This window comes from Excalfactoria chinensis, chromosome 3, assembly GCF_039878825.1.
Source record: "Excalfactoria chinensis isolate bCotChi1 chromosome 3, bCotChi1.hap2, whole genome shotgun sequence".
NCBI classification, from domain to species: Eukaryota; Metazoa; Chordata; class Aves; order Galliformes; family Phasianidae; genus Excalfactoria; species Excalfactoria chinensis.
In genome coordinates this window covers 77529673-77552542 of record NC_092827.1, presented here as the reverse complement: position 1 = coordinate 77552542, position 22870 = coordinate 77529673, and the positions used below count along the sequence as shown (strand labels likewise).

At 41.1% G+C, this 22870-nt stretch overlaps 2 protein-coding genes across 3 annotated transcripts in view; one reads left to right on the top strand and one right to left on the bottom strand.

Annotated features, from left to right (window-relative positions):
- The first annotated feature begins 3727 nt into the window (after positions 1-3727).
- Positions 3728-8594, top strand: SAYSD1 (SAYSVFN motif domain containing 1). Its single transcript, XM_072333152.1, has 3 exons — positions 3728-3900; positions 3979-4274; positions 4392-8594. The coding sequence occupies exons 1-3, from the start codon at positions 3763-3765 to the stop codon at positions 4492-4494; spliced, it is 537 nt and encodes a 178-aa protein (XP_072189253.1). The 5' UTR covers positions 3728-3762; the 3' UTR covers positions 4495-8594.
- Positions 8595-8634: 40 nt separating this feature from the next.
- The window catches only part of GLP1R (glucagon like peptide 1 receptor), a 75656-nt gene continuing 61420 nt past the window's right edge, over positions 8635-22870 (bottom strand). For both annotated transcript variants that reach the window (XM_072333149.1, XM_072333150.1), the window contains exons 9-13: positions 18813-18882; positions 18052-18140; positions 14315-14453; positions 13413-13454; positions 8635-8811 (exon numbers count right to left, since the gene is read on the bottom strand). In XM_072333149.1, the coding sequence (XP_072189250.1) occupies positions 8644-8811; positions 13413-13454; positions 14315-14453; positions 18052-18140; positions 18813-18882 (508 nt within the window). In that variant the 3' untranslated portion in view covers positions 8635-8643. The remainder of the gene's footprint in view (positions 8812-13412; positions 13455-14314; positions 14454-18051; positions 18141-18812; positions 18883-22870) is intronic.

Here is a 22870-nt window from a genome sequence, read left to right as displayed (position 1 = left end):
TTCCTTTCCTTTCCTTTCCTTTCCTTTCCTTTCCTTTCCTTTCCTTTCCTTTCCTTTCCTTTCCTTTCCTTTCCTTTCCTTTCCTTTCCTTTCCTTTCCTTTCCTTTCCTTTCCTTTCCTCCCCTCCCCTCCCCTCCCCTCCCCTCCCCTCCCCTTCCCTTCCCTTCCCTTTCCTATCATACAGGGCAGAGATGTGAATGTCTGAGAAACGCATAAGCTTTCTGTTCCTCTGACAATCAAACCTGTCAGTGCTCTGCTGCCCACCGTGTTGTCACAGAAATGGTTGTTGTATACATAAAGTAGTCTGTGCAACCATTGAAGCTGAAGGTACTTACTGTGTTTTTTTCCTGAAATGGAAGTTCCTCTTGAAATCCTAAGGAGCATTTCAGACATTTGGGATGGAAACAGTAATTCTGCTTTGCTCACACTTGAATGTTTTTAAATACAGAGCATTCTGGTATACAAAACGGCATTGCAAGGGCTGATATCTCAGCTCTTTTTAGCACACACTATTGAATACACAGACGCACACATCTTGAAATCACGCAGATGTGAAAATCTGCAATTGGGAACCTAAATCTCTTCAATAAAAAGACAGTCAAAATGCTTCCTTTAAACCTAAATGCAAAGTACCTTCATGCTGCTATTTTAGGAAGCAAAATTAGCAACTATTTTTTACAAAGGAAGTATCTCTCTTCTGTACTTTAGTACTGATTAGTAAGTGGATATGCAGAAAGCTCTGTACGAAATTAGACAAGCATGAATCTGCGCACTCCAATCTATTTGATACATGTTCCCTACGACCTCAACAACTAAAGCTAATGCTCCCTCAGCTCCATTGAACTAATTAAGTTAGGTCGTTATGTTAATAATGGGCTGCCCTTCTGCCTGCATTTATAGCACTTAGCAAGTCAGTGTGTGTGGGGATGCTTACTGCATGAAGGAGAAAGCTTCTGTCAGTGAATTAGATTAATCCATCAAGAGAGTTAATGTGACTTGATTACTGTTGATATATGTGAAGAAGCAGGCGTGCACGAACTTGACACAGAGATATCTGCAGCTGTAGGAAGTAAGAAACACTTCAAAACATTAGGCAAGGGCTATGAGCCTGTACAGTTGAATAGACGGGTTGCTGATGCCAAGATGTGCTGATGGTAGGCTGCTGATGTCAGAAATGCACAGGGTGACATGGGATCCTAATGCTGCCATCAAGTGTTTAGTTTAACTCAGTTGAGTGGATGTTTTGCTATAGAGTTCTAAGGACACTGGTCATACAAAATACCTCCTCTGATTAGTTCTCAGATCTTTTACTTTCTGAAGGAGAAGATCAGCTGTACTTTGGACTTTCTTTTGGTTGTCCTCTAGTTTTGCCATTTATTTCATCAGCCACTTCATCTCCTTCTGTTCTGCTGACTGCGAGCCACATCCAGAGCTGCTAATGGTTTGGAAGTTCCCAGCTACTGAAATGTGGCCCCTTAAGCCGGTGATAACTGGCTGAGAGGAAAATGCCAGATTGGCAAATATACTCTTGTGTCATAAATATTAAAACATAACAAAGGGTTGATAGCTGATGCGAAGGAAAAGGCCGAATTGCTGAAGCAGAAATTTATAAGAATAACAAATTTTCTTTCTGACTGAGATAAATATGCATGTGGGCTTCCTTGTATGATAGATAGAACAATTGGAGTGTAACATAAAACCAAGCCAAAATAATGGCAAGTTCTTGAAATGATTTTAATGCTGCTTCCTTGAAGGTGGTGGGCAGTATTAGAATTTCAGTTATCAAGAACAAAGCGGTAGAGAACTGCCAATAGCACCTGACAATGTAAATTGATCATTTACTCAGCTGCAGCTCACTGGAGCAAGACTTGTCTCGTAGTATCCTGTGTAATTTATTTTACTTATTTTTCTTATACAGAGTGAGGAAGGCACTAAGCCACTCAAAGAGTCCCAAAGAAACATTCCTCTAATTCACAATGCACTCTCCTGCACTTCCAACCACTGTCTGAGGCTGCAAAGATAGAGAGCAAACCACCCAGATGGTTTGTTAAGCAAACATATGAACCCCCCCCCTCCTAAGTATCTATTCAGTGAAGCTGTTCATTTAAAAACAGGATATACCGACGCCATTAAAGATCTTATATATAAAATTAGTTTAGGTATTTTTCTGCAGTGTAGTATTAATTTACGGACGAGGTTACTCTAGCGCACTCAGACTTCAGAGGCATGATTCATGGTATTCATTTATGTGTTTCCTAACACACTGCAATATACGCAGCCCAACCCAGCTATAAAACTGCTAGCGTGCAATCAAATAGCTAATACATATTAAATCCAGTACATTTTGAATAAAATCTGATAGCACGTGAATCGCTGGATGTAGCTGGCAAAGATGGCGTTAAAGTCAGCCGTAAGAATCAGTTTGACTATGGACACATATGGGGGATAAATACTGGAAGTACCCGTCACATCTTAGAGGTATTGTTTTCATAAACAGAAGTGCAAGAGGGGGGGAAAAAATGAAGTCAAATAACATCCTGTGCAGGATATCTTAAAACATTTTGGACTGTGATTTCAAAATCAAATTTCCACAAGTAATGAGAAAAATGTCATTCACTGTGGCACTTTTTGCAAAGTCTGAAGGTTGAAAGAAAGTTATTTTGTAACCAGGCACAAAATAGGCATTTGAAAAATTATTTAGCTGGCAAAAAAACACATTTTTTTTTCCACATTAAGATAACTTAAGGACACCCAAATTGTTTTTTATTAGGCTTCTCATATTTACTTCTAGGCTGACACATGCATGAGATATTCAGCCCTAAAGGTCACTTCTGAGAAAGCAATAAGTGACTGGAAACAGCACTGCAGGACAAAATGATGTCTCATTGCTAACTATTATCGCTAGAGAGCGATAAATATTTTACACCAGGGGCTAAGAGCCAGCTCCTGTAAATAAATTTCTATTTCTCTGCTGTAGTCACAGCTGAAAGACGGTGTGACAGTGGCTTGTCCTGAGTTTAATTTTTTTGGATAAAGAGAGGGTGGGATGGAGTGGCCTGGATGCGTCACCTCATTGCCCTCAGCAAGGCCTGAGGGCTGCCTCTGTGGGGCCATGCCTGCATGGCTGTGATTTGTTTCTCCATCGCCAGAAGGGAGACAGGAGAGGCCAGCATGGCCCTATGCTTCTCAGCCCGAGAGCAATAGCAACAAATGAATAGGGCCTGAACTGAGCACTCATATTCATATAGCACCTGACGCGTCATCCCTTAATGTGTGGACCAGTGCTGTCCTTTAGGCTGTTCAAGCATAAACCCAACGCTGCAGTCACCACAGCTGCTGTCATCTCACTTTCCCTTTGTGTGCTTTGGTTGCTTGATGGTTTACTTTTTCCCCTTTTGTTTTCTATTTGGTGTTGACATTCATCCTTAAGGTTTAATCATGGGGTAAAAAGGAGAAGAGAGAGGGAAAATGAAAAAGGGAAGGGAAGAAGCCTTCTAGATGTTTTCCAAAGGTAGGCGCAGGCTCTGCTACCCCTTCTGTAAAGGCCAGGTGGAAGTGTCTGTCTGTCTGTCTGTGCCGCTCTGTGTCGAGGCCCACAGCCTCTGAACTTCAGCTTTCACTACCCCCCTCCGGCCCGCAGGGCGGCGCCCTTCCCTGCAACCACCGCCCGTGGGTGCGGCCACACATCGCCCCGCCCGCCCGACGAGGCATCACACGCGCAGCGCGGCCCTTTCCCCGCCTTCGCGCAGGCGCGGCCCGGCCATGTCCGCCGTGGAGCGGCGCTTGGCCCAGTTTCGGGCCGCCCGCGGCAGCGCTCCCGTGGTTCCCGTGCGCCCCTCGGAGCCGCCGGGAAAGGCCGCGGCTCCGGAGCCCGCTGACAGCACGGATGGCGGCGGGCAGGTGAGCGCCGTGCGGGGCGGGTCGGGGCCGCGCTGCGGGGTTGGCGGGGCCGACGTCTGAAGGCGCGTCTCGTTACAGCCTCCGCAGGCCCGTCCTGGCGGGGCTCCGGCGCCGGTGTGGGCGCGGCCGCTGGTGCTGAAGGTGCTGCTGTGGGCCGTGCTGCTGGCGCTGTTCGCCGAGCTGGAGCTGGGACTGCCCTACTTCGTCCTCTCCCTCCTCTACTGGATGTACGCCGGCACACGCGGCCCCGCCGAGCGGCGGCAGGGCGAGCTGAGCGCTTACTCCGTGTTCAACCCCGGCTGCACCGCCATCGCCGGGACGCTGACGGCCGAGCAGCTGGAGCGGGAGCTGCATTACCGGCCCGCCGCCGGGAGGTAGCGGAACTGGGGCCGGGCTGGGGAGGAAAGGGGGGCGGCCGTGCCCTGCGCCGCTCCCAAATAAAGCCGTGACAAAGCGCGACGAGCTTGTCGGTGACTTTCTGCTTACCGCAGGAGGCCGGTGTTGGACTACACCTGTGATAGAGTGCCCCACCGCTTTCCCGCCCGGCTCTGTCTAGATCCAGGACGAGGCATGAGGCAGTATCAGTACAACTGAAGCCAGCTGCTGCTTCTGATCATCAATTATTGGTGCAGGTTTCCTGACTGCTTCACGTTACGTTTACTATCTGCAGTGTAAGGCGAAAGTATCTGTTACTGCTCCTGACAGGTGACATGAGTGGTTTTAACCATCATTTTGGAAAAACAACATAGGGTCAATGAGCAGCAAATACAGAACGGCAAGAAGCTCTTAGATGAAAGAGTATTTGCCTGTTGCTGGACTTGGTCCTTTTTTACCACCACACAACTGGTGATGCTTCTCACCATCAACCCATGTGCTGCCAGGTGCTCTTTATGAGCTGCTTTGGGTTATTTTAAAATGATTTATCAGTGTTGCTAATATATAAATGATTGCATGAAAATAAACCACTGATATTAAGCTGTAGCGAAGAGCAGTTAGTTGAGTTTGCACTCGTTTTGTTGAGAACAAAAACGACAACCTTGATCTTCCCCGTTTCATTTTCTGTTTTAGCAGTGATTTATAGTTACCACAGGTTCTGTCTTCTGTTGGATTAACAAATGAAAGTGTCAATTGGACTGGAAAGAATAATAGGTTAGTGCACAAGTAATACGTTGTAATGCTGCTAAGCATCTTTCACTATCTCTCTGCAGCACTGTCAGCTTCTAGTACTGCTCTCTTGTATAAATTCAAGAGGTTACATAAAGCCAGCTGCAGAATTTTCTTACTTTCACATCTTTCACCATCCTCTGGCTGAGATGTACAACCCAGCTGAGTTCTCACTGTTCTTTTTAATGATTTCACCTAACTCTATATGGATAACGTGCTTCATTTTGTTTCTGATAAATGAAGCCTCTGCAGGTTCAGAGCACACTTTGTATTGGGCACAAAGATGAAAACAGAACACTGGACTTCCATGGAGGAGCCGTGAATTGAAAGTCTCAACAATCTTAGGAAGCATTCTGCTAATGATGGAGTAACAAACAGGTGATAATTTAGGAAAAGGTAAGTATACCAAAGTGAGAGCATTTTGTGAGTGAGTTGAAGCTTTATTCACAAGGAATAAAATAAACATGTTGATGGGGAGCTGATAATTTGACACCTTTCACAGATCCCGTGGGTGTTTTTAAAACAAGGAAAGACATGCAAATAAATATTAAGGTAACATCCATGAAATGTTAAGACTTTATAGCAGCAATAAGGTAAATAAAGGCTTAATTTGCTTTAAATTCTAGTTACAGAATACCAGGGTGAATTTGTAGGCTATCCTATTTAATACTTTATGAAACAAATTACTACACTAAATGAGAATGAAGCTGAAAGGCACAAGAAATAAAAATTCATGTGGTTCATCTGTTCCAGTGCTTTCTGTTGCTTTACTTATTTCATGCTACTCAAAGAAATGCACAGTATAAATTCTGAAATAGAGATGGCAAGAATAACAATGTGGGCTTGTAAAAGATTTTACTGAAGTGGATATGAGGTGTTATGTAGAAATCATTTTGTAGGCCTTAAAGCATTTCTCAAAGTATGGTACTACTGTAGTTCTGCTTTGACGGCAATTCCCTCTGCTTAGTTTTACCAGTTCTTAAAGGAGATAAAGCAGTGAAAGCGTAATTGGAGAGGAAGAAAAACACACCAAAGCTGTTTGAGATCATCAGGCTTTTGGATTTTTCTTCGCTTGTCTTCTAACAAGCCGGCACTTAAAAAGGTAAATTTGACAACTGATGCTGCAGATATTCCTATGGGCAAAAGCCCTCAGTTCTTCTATGACTGGGAAGGCCAAAAAGAGCCTCAGGGCTTAAAAGCACATCAAACTGCAGAAGGAAACTTTGTGACAGCAATTAAGTACAGCTTTCTTAGCACACACATAAAGACTCCACTGCCTATTCCTATGTCTGTCCTGCATTATGTATATTTTTTCCAGCGCAACAGTGTGTTACAGCATATCTACAGCTTCCTATTGCCATAGCAGAACAGATTTTGCTAACAGCTGCACAAGGGGCAGAAACTTTTTTGCCTGGATTTGTACACAATCAAGCAGGGCCCTGGAAAATTAGCACCCATCTTGAATATTAATGAATGAAATTATTCCCTCCAGTGTGTGTTATCATATAGATAAAGGTTTCACCTGTAGCTGGTAGCTCTTCACCTATCAGTGATTCTCATGTTGCTACTTTTCCTATACAAAGCACTTAAATGTAGGTGCTAAGTGGAAAAATGATGTATATGCTCTGCATACAAGAAGCTAATTAATTATATTTCCGAACAGTGACTAATGGACCTATGTAGTAGTCAGATACTGTAGTAAAGGTGATGCAATGTAGAAAGTAGGTATTAAATTATTAGGTATTATAAGCCTGAGGTGCTTCATTCCAAAGTCAGCTCTGCAACCAATGTTATAAAGGCACAGCCTGGGAATGGCCTGTGTAGAAGCCAGTGTGCTAGGCATACACGAGCCAGCCTGAGAACTGTGGTGGATTTCTACAAATGTGTCTTGACTTTTCCCTGGAGCTCAATTATAAGCATTATAGCAGAAGAAGGTAACCCATCTTTTCTAATTTAATTCTAATCTGCTGATTACAAAATTAATCCAACCTGTTGGCAATTTGAATTCTAATACAATGATTAAATTATTCCATGCAAAGCAATCTAGCTTCAGGCAGGAAAGATGCTGAATTAGATCCAGTCCCCTTTCTTGGCAATAAGGGATGTGGATTCAAGTGCAAAGAGGGACCTGACAATATCTCTGCTGAGTAGTATACCTGCTAGGCTATGGAAGCCACACTTATTACAAGAAGTCTATGGGCAGAAATGTTCTCAGACCTAGTCTTCAGCATCTTGTCTCAGCTGTAAAGGGAGGGTGAATATCAGAGTAAAGATATATAACACTTGGTATTAAGTGATGCAATGGACCAAGGTCTGCTTGTAAAAGTGCCTCATTTTGTTTTCTCCAGCAACTCTTGTAAACATCAGCAAGGGTAACATATTTAGCAGCATAGATGCATTCTCTACAAGAGCCCTTGCGGTTTTAAACAAACAAAAGCCTGCTGAGTTGAGGATGCAGGGGTGCGGTGTATTTTTTGAACCCAGCTGAGGGCAGGCCCTGGAGCAGGTGGACAGCCCAGGCAATGGGCAGCAGCTGGGAGCTGTCTGCCGTGCTGGCAGTTCAGCCTTCCAGTACCCTGAGTAGAACACCTTGTGGGTATCTCAGGTGCCTGGAGAAAACGTACAAGGTTAGAGAAGAGACAAAATTGAGCCTGCACTGCAAAATACTGAATTTCTTCCAAGTCAGTGAAGTGCGGTAAGACCAATTGTAACTGCACGTTGATTTCTTTGTCTTGCACACACAGAAAGTGGAGTACAGCTTTGAAGGAAAATGTTTTGAAGCAAAAGTCATTATCCTGTCTGTGTTAATACCTATCCATCAATTGGAGAGGCAGAGTACCATATAGAAGCATAAGGGCATTCAGTGGTTATTTCTATCGCTGTCAATAGAGATGCCACACACTTATTAATATCAGAATAGGTTCCCTAATAGATAGTAGTTTTGGTTTGTTTCTCTCAAGCAAAGCGTAAAAAGAACAGTCAGGAATATACACCATGTTAGCTGCTGCGGTTACAGTCCTTCAAGATGCTGTTCTTCACCTTTCTGGTAAACAGGTAAATATATATTCTGAACTTTAGATTTGGGAAACTTTCTCCAAAACTGATTCTTCCCTAAAGCCCATGCTGCCTCCCACCAAGTTTCTTCTAAAATGTGATAGCACCTTACCCTATCCTCATAAAAGTCAACATGTGTTTTTTGTCAATAATCATATTCCTTTTCCTTGTAATTTAATCAGTCGATCACTCAGCTCACCCACACAACAATAATAAGCCATTGACCCTGTGCTTTCAGACTGGATCAATGCTATGCTAAGTTTTGGACACCTGGAGGCCCTGTGTGCAAATGGGAAGAAACTTTTAACTTACTTTAGACACGATCAATTTTTGCTCTGATGCACTGATTACATTAGCAGATTGCTCTCCCTAGAAACCTTTGTCCAACAGCCTGCAGGCAATGAGCAGCATATACTCAAGTTTCTTGCTGGAGATGACACACTTAAGCCACTTGCTTGGGTATTTAAGGGTTTTCAGGTATATTATACAGTTCATTGTTCTCGATCTGGTTCACCTGCAGAAGTCTTAGCTGAATGTAGCCTGGCAAGTGGCAGCGTAAACACTACTGCCTACTGTGCCTCCACTACTGATGCTGTTGGCTGGACACTTCAGAGGTTTCATGCTGCTGTCTCTCTGGACATACAAATGTTCCAATCTCCAGCGCTCCCAGCTTTTCCGAAATTCCATCTGAACCTAACAGAAGCAAAACAAGAAAACAAAAGAAATGAATATAGAAGTAATCAGATCTTTAAACGATTCTGGTTAATAAACATACCACGCTACTGAAGAAAGATGGCAATGCTCTAAACCTCCGTTATTATTGCTTCAAATTACCTACTTATTAATCCATCATAGGGTATTTCATATTTAAAATAATGATGGTATTCACTTTCACTCGTATAAAGAAAGCTCTTTTATGCTACAGCACACCAGGAATTTTTCAGTATTTTTTTCTAAATAGTATTCATCTGCAATACAAAATGTACTCCATGCCCCACTGCTATTAAGTTGATTTTCCTTATCAACCATTAAATGACTGAAAAGATTGACTTTCTGCTCAGTACTGTCAGCACAGGCATTCTTCAAGTTCTGCTTCTGATTTCATTTAATCAGTATTATTCCTTGGCTTATTTTTGCTTGTGGAATATTTACTTTTCTGATTCCATGTAAAAGATATTTATTCAGAATTGATACATCACCAAACTAGCATATTAAAGAAGATACTCTTTCCCCATTTTAGATAACAATTAACGTATCTCTCTGCAGATACTGTAATTTTTGAAAAAGTAGTAGTACATGTTTATATCCAGCCACAGGTCCTGTGTTAAACTCTGTAACTGCTGTATCCATTTGGGAGTTCATCAGAGGTTTTGAAACCGTGTTGCCATTTGTGGTTTTTACCCTTCTCCAGCAAGAACATAACTTTTAAGTCTATTCCATCTGTTCCATGGGCAAAGTTCTTGCCACTTGACTGGAGTAAGAACTTCCATTAGCTTTTAACACATAAGGAAGAGGACATAAAATTGAACCTTTTTTACTCTATTTAGAAAAGGACAGGAGAGCAACTACAGCGATGAACTCATTGGGGTGTGTACTTCTGCCTGGTAGTTATGTGCGCTGTGGTAGGTTACTCAAGTGAGCCTTCTCTGGAGAGTTCCTTTTTATTTCCTCTTAAGGTCTGGTTCAAGAGAATAAATAGATTAACAGTAGTTCCAGCACAGGCCTGTTATCTTGTCCAAGCTGCTGAAACCTTCATTCTCTGAAGAAGAACCAGCTACTTTTTGTCTTTCTTCTCTACTTGTTTATTTTCAAATACTAAACCTAAGAAGAAACCCTAAAAAAGGAGCAAGTATTCACAGCCAATTATCTTTCTTTACTAGTGTACAGGAAATTGGTAATCACAGCCTGAACCTCTGATTAATCAGCTGAGGCAAGTGTCAGGTCAGCTGTGGGAGCACAGGTGAGAGTAATTCAGCTGTGCTCCTGGAAGGGGTGGAGCTTGACTCCACCTCCTCTAGACCTCATTTAAGGGCTGACCACCACTAAGGCAGCATCTCTTGGAGATTGCTCCCTGGTGGAGATTGCCTCAGCATTTCCCAGTGAAGGCATCCATGTTGGTGAGTTTTTTCTTATAAATAGCCTTTTGAATATCTGTTACCATCTTTGTTACTGTCTTTGTATCATTCCACCTTACAACTAGTTACCTCTAGCACCACTTGTCAACTCAGAGCTACAGCCCTTATACTGAGTACCATCCTGGCACAAGCATATGAGAGCCCAACTGCATTTCTGCATTACTGACTACTGAATCTGTCCCTTTGGTATCACAATCAAATGGGGAACAAGGAAATACTGTATTTTACTATGATTTTGGGTGGCTGCTGTGTCAAAAGCCATGCAAAGACACAAGAGAGAAGACAGCATGTCAGAGAAACTTTGCCATATAAGAATAAGGAAGAATAACTTGATAAAGACAGAAAATGAAATAGTGAAATATAAGCACCACACTGTCTGCAGAGTAAGAATGGATCATATTATCATTATTGTAGTTGGTAACTTTTGTGGGAATGGAGAAACACTGTTTTGATAGGTAGCACTGGGAATAAGCAGTTTAGATACTGACAGAAAGATCCTGAAAGAGAACATGCATGTACTTACTGACAGGATAAGTCAATAAGAAATAGATGCAGGTATTTAGAATCAGGCAGAGGGATGAAACATCTTCAGTCTGGCTGGACACGACAGGCAGCATCCTAGAGCTATGACACAAATAGCCTGCAAGATTGAGACGAAGTGACTGGGAAGAACTGAACAAAAGACCATAGCAGATATGATGTTTTAGGAATAGATCTGGATGACAGAATATTAGTTTTCACTCCAAAGGTTAAGGAAAAGGGTAAAGAGCAACTCTGCTTTCAGTGCTGAATTCATTTCTTTTTTTTGCTATGAAGACATCGCTGAAGGTATAGTACAAGATTTATTTTGCAGATCTTGAGCACAGAAGTTGATGTACAGATCTTTCAGCAAAACAATTAGCTTAGAAGCTTCCTCACAAATAGGCTGTATAGGGAGAAGGGAGCCAAGAAAAATGTTCCCCTGAAAAAGGGGAAGAAGAAAATTTTCATAGATGAAGTCTGTACAGAGAATACAGAAGTGAAAAGAGAAAATAAAGATTGAGCAGTAATGAAAAACAACAACAATGATGACAAGAAAAAAGGCAAGGAATCCTGGAGTTAGGACAGATTCTCTTGAGGTGCAAGAGACCAAAGTGTTATTTCCACAGAGATAGGAGGGAGGCAAAAAAAGAGAAGGAAAACTATACAGAAAGCAGCCTGAATTAGCTTAAACTAATTCTGATGGAAAAAGGCAGCATCTCTCTGGTTAGAATATTTCTTACAGAAGGCAACACTGCAGAAAAATGGATCGTGTTTTCAAAGAAAACTGGTGATAACAGCTTATCTGATGAGACCCCGCAATTGCTTCATAGCAATACTAGAGGAATTATTTCAGGTGAAATGTGACTGAAATACAAACATGTTTTAATGTTCTTCTATAAGTAGATTCTAAAGAAAGGAAATAATATAACTTCTATCTTTATTTCTGTCCTTGATCTGGCACCAACGCTTGCAAAAAACAGTGAGAAGTATGATTAAGGAAAAAGAATAGAAGTCACTGAGTCACAGACAAAAAATATAGACCGTAGTGCATACAAGGATAGGCTTCAGGAACACTGTCAGAAGAAAAACAGTTTAAAAACTAAGAGTTAAAGAAATAAATTGAAGAGACTCGATGTACTCAAACTCTTTACATGGATTTATTTTAAGTAAGTATGTTGATACACGAGCTTGACACAATTCTTTTCCTTCCTTTTAATAAGCATTGGAACAAGTTAAATAATTCAATCTAGATTGTCAGTTTTCTGTGAAACTGAATACATTAGGATTAGACACTGGGAGTTACATTACAAAAGCAAAAGAGCTGTAATAACATGACACGTCACAGAAAGGTTCTCTCAAAAGAAGCAACTCTTTTTTCAGGGTTTGTAATGAATGTAACCTTGTATCACACAGAGGAAACTATTGGATATTATTCAATACGGGCCTGGCTGCAGCTGCACAAGGGATGTGCGAGCAGGGGCCAAAGTGAATCAAAATAAATGATACAGCAGCAGATGGTGCTTCATTTCAGGATTTACACCTGTAAAGCTGTACAAAGGATTTTGAACAAGTATTTTCCAATTAATGCTTGAGCAAAGCCTGCTGCTACCCACCTCTAGCTTTCATTAAGTGGTGCAATTAACACATTCACTTAAGCATAATCTTACCCACAGCTACAGAAGTGAACAGTCTCCTGCAGGGCTTAATTCAGCATGCCTGCTGCTTTTCTGTTAACTCCAGCCTAGCCATTATGACATAATTAGAACATTTTTTCCATTGGTTTCAATTCCTTGACGAGACCTATCTCTCAACAGATGATCTTGGATTACTGTGTCATATTTAGAACTAGACTTAGTACTAATGAAAAACACATTGACTTGCATTAGACGTAATAGTGTGCTGTCAAATTAGTAGTGTTTTTGCTTCCCTTGCAAACCTGGCTGCTGAGTGAATAAATAATAACGATCACTTAGAAGGTAACATGAAAGGTTTCTGCAGTACAGAAACAGGCCAATTCTCTTCCCTAACAGGTCTGGAGTTCAGCAGAAGCCTTAGATGATGGTACTTGTATTCAAATTAGCCCAAAGTTCAGAGCTTTTGGGAGAACTCACTACTCCTTGAAGTTCAGTGATAGTATTTTCAGTAGCAGGGATGCGGGGAAACCAGACTAAACTAAACCATACAGACATTAGCCACAAATACTCTACAATCTCACCAGTGAGTTGCTCAGAGCTGTAGAATAAAAAGGGCTCTACTTCAATGCTAATCAAAGCAAGCATATTAGAAACACTTTGGGATAGATTAAGAGGAGCAACTTCCATTCTCAGTGAAAAGAAAGTTCAATCTGTGAAAACAAGTCAAGTGTAAGCCATAAAACCTGCAAGATTTCATGCCTACAAATAATACTATTGAAGTGCACTGCCTGGATTCCTTCCAACAAGAATTGTCTGAAAAGTCTCCTATGTAGGTAAAGAGGACGGTCTATAGAAAGAGTAGATTTAAAAACAAGAAAAAAAGTCCTCAATAGGACTTTCAGCAGTTCAAGACCATCCAGCAATGCAAAACCATTTTCAATTTCCTTTTTCTACAGTGTCTGCTGATAATGCAAGTTGGAACAACTCCTGGTGTCTCTCTTACCTCATTATTGATGAAACAGTAGAGAATTGCAACCATCAGCCCCTGAAATCAACAAAAAACAGGAGTGAGCAGTTCTGCTTTGCCAAGCAAAGCTGCAGAGGACTGAGCTCCACGTCGGCATGTTCCATGGTGAGAGAAAAACAGGAATGAAAGATGGAGACAAAGGGTGGTTTCTGACAGCCCTGATGGCAGAGAAGTATGATCAAACTGTGTCTCAAAGCACAGGACCTTAGGAAAAATAAGCTACCGTGTTCTTCAACCTCTGTCATATTTTCCTAACACGTCTTTCCCTCTACTTTTTCCTTACCTGGCTTCTGGCCATAAACACTTAATATAAACAGTTCACAGTGAGCTTAAATACAGCTCTGTGCTTGATAAACAAGGAATGAGTGGGTGAGCAGGTAAACTAGAAGAATAATGATTCCCTTAGACAAGGAGATTATTTTAAAAATGGCTTCACCTAAGGCAACAGATAAATAAAAATCACAGTAAATCTACATTTGCTTCACATGCAGTTTCAGCTGCAGACAACTACTTCTCACAGCACAGATTTTCAAGAGTATCAAAAATGCAAGAGAAGGCACAAAATTTGCTTTCAGCAACACTGTTATACAATTACAGGAAATCACAGACGATTTCATTATTGCCTTGAGGAATCCCACAGGAAGCAGAGATTAATACATGGATGGTAATACCAGTTTACTGTGGGAAATGTAAGGCTTATTGAAAATAGAGTGACATCAACATCTAAACTAACTATTAAAAGTGACTTGTCATATCACTGTCATAAACCTGCGATATCCAGTGCTAAACTGAGAAATACGATGAACAGAAAAGAGAGTGTGAGCAGGGCACCAAACAGCAGTTACAAAATATCCACATCTGCATGGTATGAATGCTACCTGGAAAGAAGCAAAGGAGAGCTCAGTAAAAAGCTTCACAAAGCGCAGCATCCCTCTGGCGTGTTCATCGGTAATAAAGGCAAAGATGACCTCATGGGTTCCCAGCAGTGGGATCAATGTCAAGGTAGACTTGGCCAGCCTAAGATCACAAAGAAAGAAAGAAACAATGCCACTGAATAGCAAACTGTTCTGCTTCTGACACACTGTGAACAAGAAAAGGGAAAATAAATAAATAAATAAATAAATAAATAAAGGAAAAGCAACCTCAAAAGTAACCACAGTAGGTTTCAACAGGCTTTAAGTGCTACTCCATTACACATCACCCCTGCTGTCAGCAATGCTATCCTATTCAGCTCTTGGCTGTATTTTGCCTAGAAGGCCTTCCAAATTTAGAAGACCACATGCTTTAGTGTACCCCAAGATGTACGCTTCTCCCCATTTGTAAATGGGAAATGCAATCAAAACTTGCCTTGTTACTTGTTGAAACAGTCTACCAGTGACTAGAATCTTTTAAAAACATCTTGATAAATGGAGTACTTGTTCCTTCCCACCTCCATGGGGTTTTAAATCTTCAAAACACCATAACTGACTGTAACTGTATAACACTTCATAAAAGCAGTTAAACTGTCTTAAAGAGACTGATGACTCTGTGATTTAAATGGCAAGTTCAAAGACACAGCTAGCAAAAAATAAACCCAAAAAAGCACCTATATGAAATAAAATATTTTTTGCCTGTGGGAGGGAAAGCAGTGGTCAGGGTTACAACTACGGGGAACTGCTCATAAGAATAGTCCTTATCTCTCTTTTGATAGATATACATGCTCAGCCACTCAACAGGATAATGGAAGGTGCCTGAACCTCACAGAGGAGCTTACAGTACTATCCTTGGCCACAGAACCAGTCAACGCTCCCAGTGTTTCCTGACAGTCTGTCATGGGACACTTTGGTGGGCATAGAATCATTTAACTGGCAGGGCTGACAGTACTTAGAATATCTTGTGCATTCCAGGGCTTTCAGCTGATATTCTGAATCACATTCAAGATGCAAGGAATCTCCAGAAGTCCCTTGCTCAATTCCAGTTCACAGTGGGTTTGCTCAAGGCTGTGTCCCATCAAGTTTTAAATATCTCCATGTCAGATACTGTACAGCCCCTGTAGGACCCTTTTCCCACATCAGACAACTCTTTTTTTTACATCTTTTTTCCACCTCTGACATGGAAGTCCTCATGAAATAACTTGTGCCCATTATACTTTCACCATGAACCTCTGTAAGAAGTCCAATTCCATTTTCTCTATAATCATTACCATTAGGTAGCTGAAGACTGCAATAAAATCCTTGCATAGCCTTCTGTTCTCCAGGCTGAATAAACCTAGTTCTCAGCAACTCCTTCTACATCACTTACTCCATCCCCTGAGTTACACTGATGAAACAACTGAGGCAAGATCCATGGATTACAGGTGCTCAGGACACAATGACTTTCTTGACCAGAGTCCCAACCTGGACATCAGAAGTTGTTTTATAAGAGCTGAATGGAATGGGTCTGTCACTTCCCTTGATCTTCTAGCTATGCTCAGACAGACAGCCTACAATACCACAAGGGCACACTGCTGAATTATGTTCTGCCAGTTGTCCTCCAGCATTCTTGGGTCTTCCATAAAGTTACTTTGTACCCAGTCAGTGCCCATCCCATACTGCTGGATGGAGTTCCACACTAAGCACTGGGCTCCTGTCAGCCCATCCACTAGTCTGCCAATGTCCTTGGTGCAAAGACCAAGAGACAGTGTATCTAAGGAACCATTCAAATTAAACAGTTTATAATCAAGCAGAAATGCAGATTTTCAGTGGATGGAGGCATGCCACTGCACTGGAAGAGGGGAGGGAACTTGCTTAAAAGAGCAGCTAACCAGCAAGTCTCATGAAGCTTCACTTGTTTCACCACCATCTCCCTGAGACAGAGGTAGAAGCAGGAGGTTGACTGAATCAACTCTTGAGGCACTGCCTGGGTAAAGAAAGGGAGTTTGAATTCATGCACAGCAATCCCCTATTTTGTTTAATGAATGCTAATTAGTCCAGATGGGACACTTGGAGAGCTCTATCTTAAGCAGAAAGTTATGAAAAGTCCTATAAAACTGCTTTCTGGGTAGTTAAGATCCCCCTGAAGAAAATCCCTTACCTCAGCAAAAGGAAGCTTCCTCACAACTCCACTCCTTACAAAGCAAAAAGGGATTTGTTAATGTGCTGAACAGTGAGCACTATCTGTTCATCAGCTGAATGGAGAACACAATAGAGCAGATGGGAGAATTTGCCTGAAAGCAAAAGGCTTCTTCTTTGTATCTAACTTAGTGACTTTCTAGGGCACTTACACTGGTCTTGTTTAAGAGAAATTTATAATTTCACAGTAGCAGTTCTGTCTTCCATCCACCCAAGTCTTTTCCAGTATCTGAGCTGAAAAGAAGGGGTAAAAATATTCTCATACAGCTATCTGGTCTTGTTATCATCAGAGACCTACCAATGAACTGAACTCTTTGGGGTAAAGAAGACTGCCCCAACTTGGCTGTACCTGCCAACCACAAGGACTACCAAGACCTTAGTATTCATGAGCAAAGAAGGCTCTGATGTTGGTTAAATTCTTTCTTGATAAAGCCTTTCTGTTTATTAGCAGATTTTTGAACATACAACATGAATAACCAAATGAACATGAGTTTCAGGTTCAGTTGTATCAAACCTTCCTTCTAATTACAGAAGTCACGAGGGCAAGGGCTTTCTCCTTGGCAGCATAATTTTACAGTCAGTCTTTAAAATGCCTCCAAGCCAGCGAAACTGCCTGCCTCCCACTACACCCTGAAAATTTTACCCTGGCAAGAAAAGGTCATGTATGGATGGTATGAATGAAAGCAAAGTGTGCGGCACATTTCTCTGCTTTGAACTTCCATCGTGCATAAAGATTTCCAGAATTTCACAAAGCACTGAAGGTAGGTAACATGAAGACAACTCTGTACTCTGATAAGATGACAAAAATACATGCTGTGTCTACTATAGAAGTCTAGCAAAGTCAAATAACCATAGCTGAACAGCTAGCAGAGCATGTAGATCCACACTCATTAATTTATCCTATAGCAGACTTGTTCTTCCTATACTATTTTTCAGACTGCAATACAGAAATGTACTTCAAGATGTAGACATAAATAATGCAACTATGAATCTTATCAAGGTGATAAAATAACAGGAGTAACACAGACACAGACAGGGCAATGACTGCAAAATAAAAATTGACCATTTCAGTGGATATCCCTCTTGAAACATCATATATATGCCTAGTAAATTCAAGATTGAAAGTTCATCCTAATAACAACTGGCAATAAGAACAAGCAGCAGTTCTCAAAATAATCCTTCACCATCTTCATTGAAGTTGAAGATCTTATTTCTCTCACTCATTTTCTTCCGAATTACTTAAGTACTTGCCTACTTCCAGTGCTGTGGAAGAGTGTAAACTGATGAGCTCAGAGATCAAGTCTTCTGCTTGTCTCTAATACAGGTGCAACACTAGTCCTGGCTTCATCAGGAGGTTTCACTGGTGACTGCCCGCCCAAGCATTCACAGCAATATGCAACACAATCTATGCACTTACTCAGGGTCAGTGATCTTTAACCATCTTTGTCAATTCACTTCTTTCCATGTATCTCTTTGTCTACTTCTATTTTGAGAGGTAACAAGTGTCAGACCATCAAACAACATACCTGCATTTTATGTCAGTTTTGCACATCAAATTAGCTTGTAGCTTGGAGATGATGATGCATATAACTCTGATAAAGATCAAGAAATTTACCTGGAGAGATGAAAGAAGAATTTATACAGTTAGCAAGAAATATGTATGCATAAGCATTAAGTTCGGTTGTGTATGCATTTCTAGGTCCCTGGGCATCCCGCTATTCTGTAGCTGAAAAATTTACCACAGCATTCAACTTCTTGCTAAGCTCTACAATGCATCCTCTGTGAAGCACAAGTCACCTTTGAAAATGAAGGCAGTTCACTAAGTTAAGAAGAGGAGCTTACTTATGTCTCTGCAGAGTGAGAAGTTGGGGGCTGACTCCCACTATTTGCACTATTTGAGGTCTGAGACTACCACCATTGGGACTTCAGAATACAGCAGTTCTCCACAGTGCCACATAATTTGATGCTCTTCTGGAGCCCAGTATTTGGAATTCTGACTTCCTGTGCTACCTGCTGCAGCTTTCCCCATACAGAGGAGTTAGCTGTACTGATGTGGCATGCAGTCTAGTTATCATGCACTGCCAATAAACAAGAAGACAGCATGAAATAAACGTTACACTCGTCAGGAATTCAAGTAACAGAAACCAATTTGATTTCATAAAATCTCATTTCTGAATGAAAATGTCAGTGCCCTCAAAGGTTATTATCCTTTGGACATGCACAATAGCCATATGCACATCCACTCTGTGTAGTACATGATGTAGTACTGAGTGCACTCCATACTCACCCCAATGGCGATTAGAATGGGTAGCCTAATGATCAACCAGTAATTCATGTTATAGTTCCTGCTCCAGCAACTAGGCAGATGGCAAAAAGACAAGAAAAAAGTTTCAGTGCATTACTAAAATCTTCCGTTTCTCATTCTCTTACAGCAGTGAAGATGGAAAACAATATTGAGGGCTACATACCGGGAAAGTACATCATGCTGACATGGAAACAGATGCATTTGCTGGGTTCTTAGAAACACTGAATGCTTTGCACAATTGCAGCTGTCATAATCTAGCTGGATACTACTTGTCTGTCTTTCCTGTCCACTAATGACTAGCTCTCCTCCACCACTTGTTGTGAATTATCATCAATAAATTTTGGAGACTTGCTCCATTAAAACCAAGGTCACTTGGCTGCAAGGGGAGAGGTATCAATTTGAGTCAGATGCTTCATGTGTGGTTCCTGTCCTACACTTCTCATGATATTTTTTATTATTATTCAGACTCCAAAGTCAAGTAATATTATTTCACTGTTTATTGGTTCTTTAGCACATTACCTACCATCACTTTTATCCTCTCAATATTTGGATCACTCATCCATTTTATTTTGCCATTATTTTCAAAAACAACCTACTAATTTTGTTCAGGATAAAGCAAATGTATGGGAAATTGGTAATCACAGCCTGAACCTCTGATTAATCAGCTGAAGCAAGTATGGGGTCTGCTGTGGGAGCACAGGTGAGAGTAATTTAGCTGTGCTCCCAGAAGGGGTGGAGCTTGACTCCACCTCCTCTAGACCTCATTTAAGGGCTGATCACCACTAAGGCAGCATCTCTTGGAGACTGCCCCCTGGTGGAGATTGCCTCAGCATTTCCCAGTGAAGGCATCCATATTGGTGAGTCTTATAAGTGAACTTCTGAATATCTGTTACCATCTTTGTATCATTCCACCTTACAGCAAATAAGGCAGATAACTCCAGTTCCATCACTGTACGGGTTTCAGGCCCAAAGAAAATTATCAAAGTTATCTGCATGCAAAATCAATGACAGGCCAACTGAGCCCTCTGCCCACAAAGTAACATGCTGCAGGTGAATATTTTATTCTTCCTATAAGCCTCATTTTCTTTTTAAAGTTCTTGTGCTCTCAAGCAATGGAGAAGAATGATCACAAGAAACGTAATACCTGAAAGCCATGGCTTGGGATCACCAGTTTGAAGTGATCATCACAATGGGGCTTTGTACATTTAGTTCTTTTGTCCGCTGTCCCCAGCCAGCCCCAGTAGGTCATGTGTGTGCACAATGGCTCAGGTGGCCCAGAAGTGCTCACATCCACTTCACTGGCTGCAGCAGCAACAGCTTACTTACTATTTACATGAAACAACTTCATTAGCCTCTTGTCACACTGTTCAGTACTATTCAACAGCAACACTCATCAGTAAAGCCAGCTGGTTTCTGAGCCACAGGGGCTGTGAACAAACTATGAAATAGCACTATGAAAAATACAGGTTGTTTCACAGAACGAATTCCTTCTCTAGATTTCATCTGCCAAAACTTACACATGCTCAGTTTTCCCTAAGTTTTCTTAACCGGCCTACAAAACTAAGGTGCTACTGGCAGAGAGTAAGCCATCTAACCTTGTCATGGGACAGTCAACTTGAGAGAAAATAGAAAACTGTGTAGTGTATAGTAGGAATCCATGCCACAGTGCCTACACGCACAAATCCCACAGAGGAAAGTGAAGCAGTTTCATTGTGTCAGTTCCATATTCCCATGGTGGTAATGGAGGCTCAAAAGGGCTAGGAGTTTCATTTTTCTTTCAACTTGAGTTTAACGCTTACAACCAGATCCACTATCCAATTGCATTAAATTGTATTTTTTGATACTAGAGAATGAAGGTTTATGTACTGTGTGCTGACAGTGTACCTGAGCTGCAATCTGAGTAACAGAACTTAATTGCTATGGGTGACTGGAATCTGGCTCTGTGTGTTTTTAAAACTAATTTTATTTGAACCCCTGAAGGCAGGTAGGATAACAGGCATGGCTGGGAGTGGAGTTCTAATTTTCTGACTAGCTACAATGGAAGCAGAGGCAATTTCAAAATTTCCTGATAATGACAGAGACTGAGAAATGGTTTAACATTAGCTCTGCTACATTTCTGTGTGTATTAATTTGCTTCCTGTAGCACAGAGCAGTTTCAGCTACTTTTAAATTTATACAAATATGTGCAATAAAAACACCATTAGAGTCCAATTAAAGTGTCACAGCTATTAAAGTGTCCAGAAAATGAAACTGATAGATCTGTACGTTATTTTTTCTCCATTTGTGCTTTCTGGGACTTCCACACTGACAAATGCACTAGCAGCTATTCTGATTGGGATCTACCCCTGCCATTTGTTCAGGACCACTCAAAAGATGCTTGGCAGATAATAGCATCAGAACTGTAAATGGGGAATTATCCAGTGAAACAGATGCTACTGGGAAGTTTGTGCCTTTGCTTAACAATCTAGAAGTCTCTTTCTATGAATGAAAACACTGATTTTTTTTTACCTTAAAAGACACACAGATTAATGAAAAATTGAAATTATTTGAATTAATTGAAGAATACCAGAGGATGTCTGTTTTACTCCCATAGCTAAATGAAGGTAGAAACAAAAAACACAGAATCATCACAGAATGGCTTGGGTTGGAAGGGACCTAATAGGCCACCTGGTTCCAACCACTCTGCTCTTATCAGCTGCTTAGGTACAATGTAATGATTAAGAAGCTCACCTTGTCTTTACTTCTATTTGTAATCTATACAAAGTTTTTTAAATAGCTCACTTTTAAAACAGCGACTGATTCATAAAGGAGTTCACACGTGTGCCTGTAAGGAAAGAAGGAGCCGGAATGCAAGTAGATCTTGCAGGTTCCAATCCTTTATTCAAACAGAAGGATTGCCTGGAACTTCCAACCCTGGCCATATCTACTTCCAATTATTCCTCATAACCAGGGAAGTAGTTGAGTCACAAATGAAATTTGTAGCCTGCTGCACATCCGTGGTGACAGTGCTACAGCAAACAGCATGAAAGATATCCCTGTCTGCTCCAACAAACGTCTGCCCAAGGCACAGAAATCATGCCTTTCAGAGGGGCTGCTGCATGTGGTTATTTACTGTTGTATTTTACAAATATTTATACAAGATTTAGAAAATTCAATAAGGTGCAAAATTGTCCCCTTTAAGGTCCGCTGAAGGCAGCGAATGACAGTTTTCCATAATAGGAAGTATAAATCAGACCTGAACATTGCATTATGTAGGAGGCTCAGTGTGAGTACTTTGAATACATTTTCTACATCGGTGGCAAGATAAGGCCATGCAGTTTTGCCTGTTTAGATGCTACATGCTCTCTACACCTATTTTGATCATTTCACCAAAACTAGCAATACATCAGTACAGCCATGATCTTGTTACGGTACATTACCAAGTCAACCTTGGAAAGTCAGAATAATCCTAGCCAGAAGAGGCAACGTGACAGAGCTGTTTCAGTATTATGAAAGACACTAAAAAACCCTTATCCTAATACTCATGAATACCAGAAAACAGTCTGGGAGTGGTTCTTACTACATGGAATTTTCACACAAACACATCAACAACAAACAAACAAAACTGCTAAACAACAATTCTATCTGGTACATAGAGCATTAAAAGGGCATTTTTTTTTTTATTTTTTTTTTTTCCCAGAACAGTCACTATGGGAAAAGCAGACAAATCATATTTTGTGTTTTTCTACAGTTTTATTAGTGGCACACTTGACTTCAGGAAGACTAACACAATCAGACAGAGAATGCATTTTCGTTTTATGAAGACCTAAATAATGGAAGCTTAAACAAGAACAGGCAATCACGTCTCTGCTGCAAGGCATAAGCTAACCACTACAAATTGCAGGCAGAATTCTGTAGGACATTTTTGCCTTCATCTGAGGCATAACTGTAAAGGCTACTGCCAAAGGCACAATGTCAAGAGAGGTCTCGGTTGGGTATGATGACTTCTATTGTTGATACAGTAACTACAGAAAAACAAAACATACCTTTCCTTGACCTGC